The following is an 8552-nucleotide window of genomic DNA, read 5'->3' as shown; positions in this document are numbered from 1 at the left end:
GAAGAGCGTAAATATGTTCTCTTAACATTCTCTCAGAAAATTCCATCGCTTCCAATTTCCAATACATACATGCAACTAATAATTTATTTTCCAAGAAGAATTATTATGTTTACATATAAATTAGTTTATAATGCATAATCTAATAAATAGTTATAAGAGCTGCACCAGAGAGCCTTCTATTTTTGTAATAATTTTAATAGCTTATATTTGATTTCTGCAGGAGACCCCCCAAAAGAGGCACACAAACATGTATACACACCTCAAAAAAGCTCTCCACATACTGCAGTATGTACACTCCACAATCACTGAAGTTGTTCTGTTGTGGCACTTTTGGGTTGGAACCTTTCATGACGTCTTTCGAAAAGCTTCTTTTGTTGCCTTTCCTGACTTCCCATTCAACCTCTAAATATCTATGATAAAAGACCATGCAAATTCAGACTTTTGTTTTCTTGCTGAATTTGGAGAAAAACAAACCCCAAACAAAGAGAACAACCATACAGTCCAAAAACTCAGATAGGAAACTTACTCCCTTAGTGTTTTCACAACATTTGACCGGGAAGGGCCTCTCAGTGAGTCCATAAGCAAAATGCAGGGCCTAAGAGAGAACACAATTTTGAAGTACACAGCATTTTACAGCTGTTTTTGAAAACACGATGTTACACAGCTAGCTAGCTAAGAAAGAATTTGCGGGTGACCTTGAACAAAACTAGATCACTACTATGAAGTTCTGCCAGCGCTGCTGTAATCCCCTAACTGGGATAGTTAAATGCAAAGTTACCTTTAGATTTAACCATACACTAAGTACAGAGAACTTCAGAATATACTTAGAAAACATAGTACTCTCAGACGGAAAGCATTTGTTACAGGCAAAACCTAATTGCCTAAAATCCCCTCAAGTGTCCAGTGCTCTTCTAGATGCCCAGGTGTCTGGGACACTGGCAAGAGACTTGACAGGAAGGCACAGAACCCATGGACACCCTTCTAGAGTAGCAGCTGGGGATCTGATGGGACAGTTCACATCACCTAAGACAACACCAAGTATGTACGTTCAAGAAGTGATCTGGTCCCAACCAGTTATCTACCTGACAGTTACAAAACACACATATACTCTATCTGATAGAGGGAGTGTTAGATGGAGATGAATATTGGATCCATAAACACACATTTTCTAGAGAGCTAAGTCTGCTTGAATGCTCTTGCACACTGGAGGTACTTACATCCTATCACTCGATTTGCAAAAGCTATAAACATAACAATTATCTCAACCACCTGACATGCAACAGCTGGATTTATACATCAAAGCTGACACAGCAGAGTTCAGAATCTCACCATTAGATGTAAGATTTTAAGGGATATATAGGATGCAAATTACTTTTCACAAGGCTCTGCTTTCTCTTTTCTAACAATAACACATGCATTCACACAAGGCATCCTTTATAAAACTGCAAACAGTAAATTCAGACAAAAACATCTGCATGCCTTTATGTAGAGGTTTGCATTTATAAATTATGTGTATGCAATTTTTTTAGCATAAGCATATAATCAATTGAATACTGTTTGCTTTTATCTGCACTCATTTTAATTTCTGATAAAAGAAAGTTATTTGTAAAGGCAATGCTCTTTAAAAACGTGCAATCCAGCACTTGGGGGGTGGGGGAACAGAAGTGAAAGCCTTTTTAGTTAGTTCTATATGAAAAAGAAAATTACCTTGAAAAGTATGCTATTAGTAAAATACTGAAGTGCCCTTAATGACTTTTGATATTTAAGTGTCAAAGATCTTATGAAATTTCATGTTTGGATTAAAATAATATCCAATGGAAAGTACTATGTACAGATAATCCATCATCAGAATGAGACAAATTTAGCCAAGCTATAATCAGAAGCTCATAAATATGCTTCAAACTCGCAACACAGATGGATATTTAACCCCTTCGTGAAAATGCTTTAAGAACAATTTATACACATTCCATATCATGTATAAATATATAATTTTATCCTGCACCATAAGAATGCATTGTGAAACCCTTTACCTTTCTAGTAACCATTATATTCACAAAGGAAATACAAAAATGGATAAATAGTGAAAAAATACAAATGAAATTGTGAAGGCAGCTATATTATTAACAATACTTTAAGATTTAGAGTCAAGCATTTCTGTCACACTAAAATGCAAGCCAAGTGCAGTCAATGATTATTAATAAATCATTTCTGGGTTTCAAATATAAACCCCAACATTTTAAAAGTTTTAAAATCCAAAACAGGTAAAAAGGTAAACAAAAAAAGTTACTGAATTTAGTATTGTGAAAAATTCTTATTGGAGACAAAAAAAAAGAGTAATACTACAAACAGAAAAAATCATTTGAAGAACAGAAAGACACAGAAAGAGAAACAGCTAGAAGACATTTAGATAAGAAACGGTAGCAGTTAAAATTATTCTTATTTTTGTGTAGTAATTTGAGTGGTGACAAAAGTTTTCTTTAGTATTAATTTAATTATTTCCATTCACAGACTTTTTTTTTTTAATATAGAAGGATATATTTAAACATACTTCTATGCCTTCTTTTTGTAGGAATCTAAGTGCAAGATAACAAAGAACAGCCTCATTTGAAGAAACAATCATCAGTTGCCTGAAGCAGCACACAGTCTTAACAGAAACCCCAAAGTCCATTATTTCACTCAAAATTTCATTCATTAAATGATAATGAAGATAATGATACCACAAAGTATAACAATCTCTCTCAAACACTAATAACATGCTGATTAAAGCATCTGAAGACTGATGTATGAGCATTTCCCGTAATTACTGTCTTTTAAATTTCATAAACTTTTTATGAAGTTTCCATTTTAGCTGTTCTAATACTTACTGTTTGCAGACAGTAGGCTTCAGGTGCCATTGTCCCATTTCTGAGTTACAGTTATCATCTACAAGGCCACCATCATCACTACTGTCTTCCTACAGAGGCAATATGTTTAAAGGAGTTTAAAAAGAAATATTTTCAAACAGATGTAAAATAAATTACTGCTGTACTTACCATTTTTATTCAAGACCAATATCATAACTTTAATTAGGAAGTGTAGCCTTAACCTGAAACCATTCATTTTTTGGTAAAAAGTTTGCATTACCAACATTTAGACACATGGTTTCTCAAATCCATGCTGGAAACAGGTGAAGTGAATGGTGCTATTTATTTAGCAACTGCTGAAACTAGAAAAAAAGCTGCAATTGACATTCTCAAAGCATTGCTGGCTTAAAAGAGGTGCATCTCCATTACTTAAGTTATAATCCAAATTATCAATACTATCCCATGCTAGTGATTACTATAACTTGCTTAGCAGTTTCATGTATGTTTTCTTCTAGATGAAATGAAAAGAAGTCCTCAACAAACTCAAAAGTAAAATTTGGTCTTTGCTCTGGAATGCACCAACTTGGTTCTTGGGGCACAGGAAATTAATCTTCCATGATACTATATATAATGGATTGCAAAAACAATCATGCCACAAACCTGGGAATATCATTTGACCTTTTGATTTCAATATTGATTGCTATGAAGGATATGGAATTTTTATGAAAAAGAAATCCCCACTGAATTCTTCTGCTTAAAAGTAACCCAATGATCCATGGTTTCTTACCCTTCTGCTGAGTTCACTATTACTACCGCAGACCACTGTATTATAGGGAAAAAGATGCTGTCCAAAAATTGGAACCCCTATTATCAGCATGATTTGTGAAATTTTTGGCAAGATATATGTACATTTCACTAACACGTAGGATCCTATCAGTGAAATCCTCACGCTCTGCCATGAAAATGTGATTAGAAACTACTGTGTAGTTCATAATACACTTGTTTCTGTCGCAGCCTCAACTCCGTTTTTGGCAAATGTGAAGGTGCACTCAGGCTGTCATGGTCTACCATTCCTATACTTTGCTCTGTGCATTTTAGAAGATACTAGCAACAGCTTCATCCTGAGTTAAATTCTAAGCTACACTACAACCAGGGAACTCAGCATCATTTCCTCCTCTCAAGGAACAGAGCTGGCCACATGCTTTCTTCTCTGCCTTCACTCCATGTACTTCAGATCAGAAACACTCTACTACTCATTCTCTGTCTTTGTGGAACTCGAACTGCTACAAAATAGACAAAAAGGCTTTTCCATCAGGCAAGAATCACAGAACGTTTGGGCAAGTGGCATGACAGGAGAGTGGGTTGAGTCTGTATGAAAAGTGTAGTTAGGTTTGAACATGAACTGGAGCTTTTTTATGTGTGCACACATACACATACTATTTGGAAGCCACTGCAAATAGCTGCAGAATTTGGAAAATAATGGTCTCAAAGGTGAAATATAGGTAAATCCTAGACTGTATATTTGATAGTCTCAGATTCTTTATTTCAGACAACTTGGAGTCAGACACCTGAAACATGAACAGGAAGGCCAATTAGGGGAGTAAATGTGGAACCCCTAGCTTGCTCATATTGAACTTCCACTGTAGAAGCAACAGGGTCTTTCCACAGCTCTAAAATTTAAACGTATAAATCCATGTTTAAATTTGATTAGGAGAAGCCACAATGAAACAAAACAGCAGAGTAGCACCTATTTAGAAATGTATCTGTTTATGTCCAGGAAATGCAGCTGAAAGAACAGTAACTTGTTCTTGGGTCTGGTAGATAAAACATGGGGGTGACGGAGATGAAAGGTAGAAATGTGTTGATTTTCAGACATTCCATTAAAATCACTTTGTAATATTGTCACTGTGCAAATGACTCACAAAATTAAATGCAGGATCAGTACAGCAGTTTCCTGTTACGAAGTTTAATGAACAAATGTACAATCCTTGCCTGTCAGCTGATTTGCAAATTTTTGTAGGTAACCAGCGCTTTAAATTTGACACTTGTAAAGATAATTAGCTTTAGACAACGCACATCTATGATGTATATACTATTTTTAAGCTGCCCATTCAAAATACAACACAACATTTTGTATTTCCCAAATAAAATTGCTAAATTCTTTACCTGGTTATCTTGGTCTTCAGAAAAATCTATAAGCTCGTCTTCATTTAGTCTACTGCCATCAGCTGAGTCTTCACTATAGTTTAGCCTGATTTTGTGCAATCCATCTGTATCAATCACAGATAGCAGTATATTTAGACATCAAACACTATGCCATCTTTGAAGACCAAACTAATTTTAAATAACTCAGATTTGCTCAGGATTGCTCACAGTAACTGTGACACAGCTGCTATAATATTTCATTCATGCATATGAATAAAAGTGTAAAGTTTCTTCTAAGTAACACAGCAGAAACTGTTCCTTATTCCGTGAAATGCCTAAAACATTTCTAAAGAACTGGACTAAACCCCACCATTAAATTACCCTGTAGTTCCATGAAACCTGTACAAAAGTATAAATTGATACTGCTACCAATCAATAGGGGCAGTCCCATTTGGTCCCTGGTATTACCGCTTACTCCCATCCCTATCTGCTCCTTTTCATGACACCAAATACATCTACACACAGTGGACCAGACTAAGCCAGTCACAAGTTTACTTGTTTTAACTTGATCAGATTTGCTGTGCAGTTATATGAAGACTTGCGTTGGTAAAAGGGAAAATGCAGCTTGAGAACACGCCTCTGGGGACAGTAGAATGAAGGATCATCTCTCCTGGGAACAACAGCTTAGAAATATTTGTGAAACTTCGCGGTTTGATACATAAGAAGAGTATCTGTAAATTCACTCTCTACCCCCACTACATAGTCACTTGGAAAAGAGCGTCACAAGAAATAAAGAATAATGGATGTTACAGTTATACCTGTGAAAGAAGCAGATACAGACAGATACTGGTTCATTAGTCTGACTGCACTATTATACACAAATTCAGAACAGATTTTGAGGGGGGAAAAAAATAAAATATGTGGGAATAAGTGAAAAATTAATAACTCATGCCAGCAAAATCCGAAATCTTCATAAGCAAACTTCTGGAAAAAGGCATACAATGTATCTAAACAATCTCAAAACCAGAAGTGTTGGTTATGGTGTCACTGGAGGATGTATTACTTAGTACAGAAAACCAGGATTTCTAGAAGAACAGTAAATAGGGCAATGAAGTAGCTAATGGAAAAAACAGAGAATTTGAGAATACTCAATAAAGAAGCTGAAATAACACTTTGGAAAGAGGTTACCAGTGTAGTTCCACAGGGACAAACTTGGGAAGTAGTCTTACTCACTACCTTTGAAAAGGCCTTAGCACAAGAACTAGGCCAATATACTAATGTGACTTATTGCTGACAGATTTCTAAAAAATAAATTGCTGTGACGTGATTCTTCTTGATACAAGAACTGAGCAATAAAAAGAGGATTAGTTAAGTAATAAAAATACACATTTTGGATTATTTCTTCAAAATTATTTAAGTACCAACTCCTACTGATGTACAAGTCCAATACCATGATTTAGTTTGCAATGATGACATCTAGGTTTAGGCTCCCGTGTACAGTAGCCCTCTAGGATCTCACAATGTTAAGTGGAGACCATAAGCAGAATAGAGAGCTACTCAACTGAACCCTGCTCTATGTCTGCTTTAGGATGAGAAGAGATTCCAATGGTTTCATTGACTACACTATTGAAAAGGTACCTGCTGTCTTTTTAGATATCCTAAGATATTCAGGACATACAGATTAGGCAGAATCAAGAGTAAATACCCTCTGGAGAAACAGCTGAAAGCTAGGCAGAAAATCCAAGGCCTACATCCTCATCTTCCATCTGGCTGAAACTGCACATCTAAATTTAGCTGCCTAAACATATTCTTAGCATCGATCTCAAATTGAATCTCACCCTTAAACCAGGACTGTGACCCCTAAGAACATCTACATTAAAGAATGGGTGCATCACCTGCAATAGCTGAGCAAGAGAATCTGAGTGTTTCAGATAGCAACAGAATAACCATTTGCAACCAATACAATGCAGCCATGAAAAAAAAAGTAATCCTAGCAAAAATGTCATAAAGCACGTTTCAGCAAATTACAGACAAGAAACAGTTGCAGCATCCCAGACACAAGACCAAATCATACAGCAGCAATATCATAAACAGTAACGATCACACATAAAATGAAAAATCAATTCAAACAAGAGCAGAGCTATGCACGCTCCCAACTCCCCACCCAAGACCTTCTAGAAGTGACAATGTTCTCACAAATTCATAAATTTAGGTAGAAAGCAGAAGAGTATTCATACCCACAAAGATACTGAACTTGCAATGGCCTGCAGTATACAGATCAGACCATACGATTGATAACCGTTTCAGATCTTCTAACACAACTCTGCAATTACTTACTGCGTAAATTATGTCAGTAGGAATACTACCAGTTACTAATGTAAACACTTCTGCGTGACCATGGTTTGTACTCTAGGCTCAAAGGGATCCAAACCTTGCAGTGAGAAAAAGAATCTTTATGTTCTCCTCCCTTTAGAAGAATGTCAGCTCCTTTGTTCACTTTGGAACAAAACTGTTCCAGATCACTGAAATCAGTCTCCACAGCAGCCACACATAGAGAAAGCCTCTCTAACGTAACACGGAGGTCATTGAGATAATTTTTTTTCTTTTTTAAAATTATTTTCTTCTTACTCTTTTTACATACTTTATATTAGGACATTAAAGAACTTAATTGTGCTGAAGCAAAACCTCAAATGCTAGAAAACACTGGAATTAAGGTTGTTCACACACTCTCAACTCGGTTCCCACACGCACACACTTTATGAGGATCCATGGTCAACTAATATTCTTTCCTTAACAATCACAGCCTTAAGTGATGCAAAGCAGCATCTACAAAATGATTTAGTGTGAAAATGTCACTCAACTAAAAATTCATGTGATTTAGGAAGACAGTGTTTTATCTACAACCCTTTCCCATATTAATTACATGAAAAGCCACAAGAAAATTTATATGCAATAGCTATAAATTAGATGGCAAGCACTCAAACTTTGAACACATACTCAACTTTCAGAGTATAAAGTTTACACAATTGCAAAAGTAGTAACAAATATGTAATCTCCAAATTTTTCATTAAAGTGCGCATACTTTTACAATTACATACCCATAGATTGGCTAGCAGTTGTGAATTCACCCTGTATACCATTTTCATCCAGAGTCCTATGGTCTAGTTTATGGCATGCTGATTCCACAGTGTTAGGTTCTTCCACATCACTGTCCATTTGATTAAGTTTTCTGAAAACACTTCTTCTCCTACAAGGACTTCTTCTACAACATGAAGACTCACTGTCCTCTGTTTCAGTGTTTGGGTCAATTAAAGCTGAATTGAACTTTTTGGTCAATATCTTTTTTGCTGTGGACTTGGAAGGCGAGTTTTGTGCATCTAAGTCATTTGGCAAAGGAGATGGTGTGTTGCTCTCTCCATCTGAAGAGGAAGATTTTATCTGTGTTGTAGCATTTTCATGATAGTGGGGATTTGGTTCATACTTGGGTTTTTCTAAACCAGGAAAACAGATGACAGCCAAAAACCAGTGAGCACTGCAAAGGAAAAAAAAAAAACCAAAACAAAC

The 8552-nt window shown here is 35.9% G+C and overlaps 2 protein-coding genes across 2 annotated transcripts in view; both read right to left on the bottom strand.

The window, feature by feature from the left end:
- The window catches only part of LOC104501118 (sentrin-specific protease 6-like), a gene marked incomplete at its 3' end in the record, with an annotated part of 9301 nt that extends 924 nt beyond the window's left edge, over positions 1 to 8377 (bottom strand). Inside the window, exons 1-5 of the mRNA XM_010144873.1 lie at positions 8087 to 8377; positions 5010 to 5113; positions 2865 to 2953; positions 527 to 595; positions 260 to 410 (exon numbers count right to left, since the gene is read on the bottom strand). Coding sequence (XP_010143175.1) covers positions 260 to 410; positions 527 to 595; positions 2865 to 2953; positions 5010 to 5113; positions 8087 to 8204 — 531 coding nt within the window. The remainder of the gene's footprint in view (positions 1 to 259; positions 411 to 526; positions 596 to 2864; positions 2954 to 5009; positions 5114 to 8086) is intronic.
- LOC104501117 (sentrin-specific protease 6-like) overlaps positions 7945 to 8552 on the bottom strand; it is a 45129-nt gene continuing 44521 nt past the window's right edge. Inside the window, 2 exon segments of the mRNA XM_010144872.1 lie at positions 7945 to 8473; positions 8475 to 8520. Of these exon segments, the coding sequence (XP_010143174.1) occupies positions 8423 to 8473; positions 8475 to 8520 (97 nt within the window). The 3' untranslated portion in view covers positions 7945 to 8422.

The sequence above is a fragment of the Buceros rhinoceros genome, unplaced genomic scaffold (genome assembly GCF_000710305.1).
Source record: "Buceros rhinoceros silvestris isolate BGI_N320 unplaced genomic scaffold, ASM71030v1 scaffold4161, whole genome shotgun sequence".
NCBI lineage: Eukaryota > Metazoa > Chordata > Aves > Bucerotiformes > Bucerotidae > Buceros > Buceros rhinoceros.
Note: the sequence above shows the minus strand (reverse complement) of the source record. Positions and strands in the feature narration are given on the sequence as shown.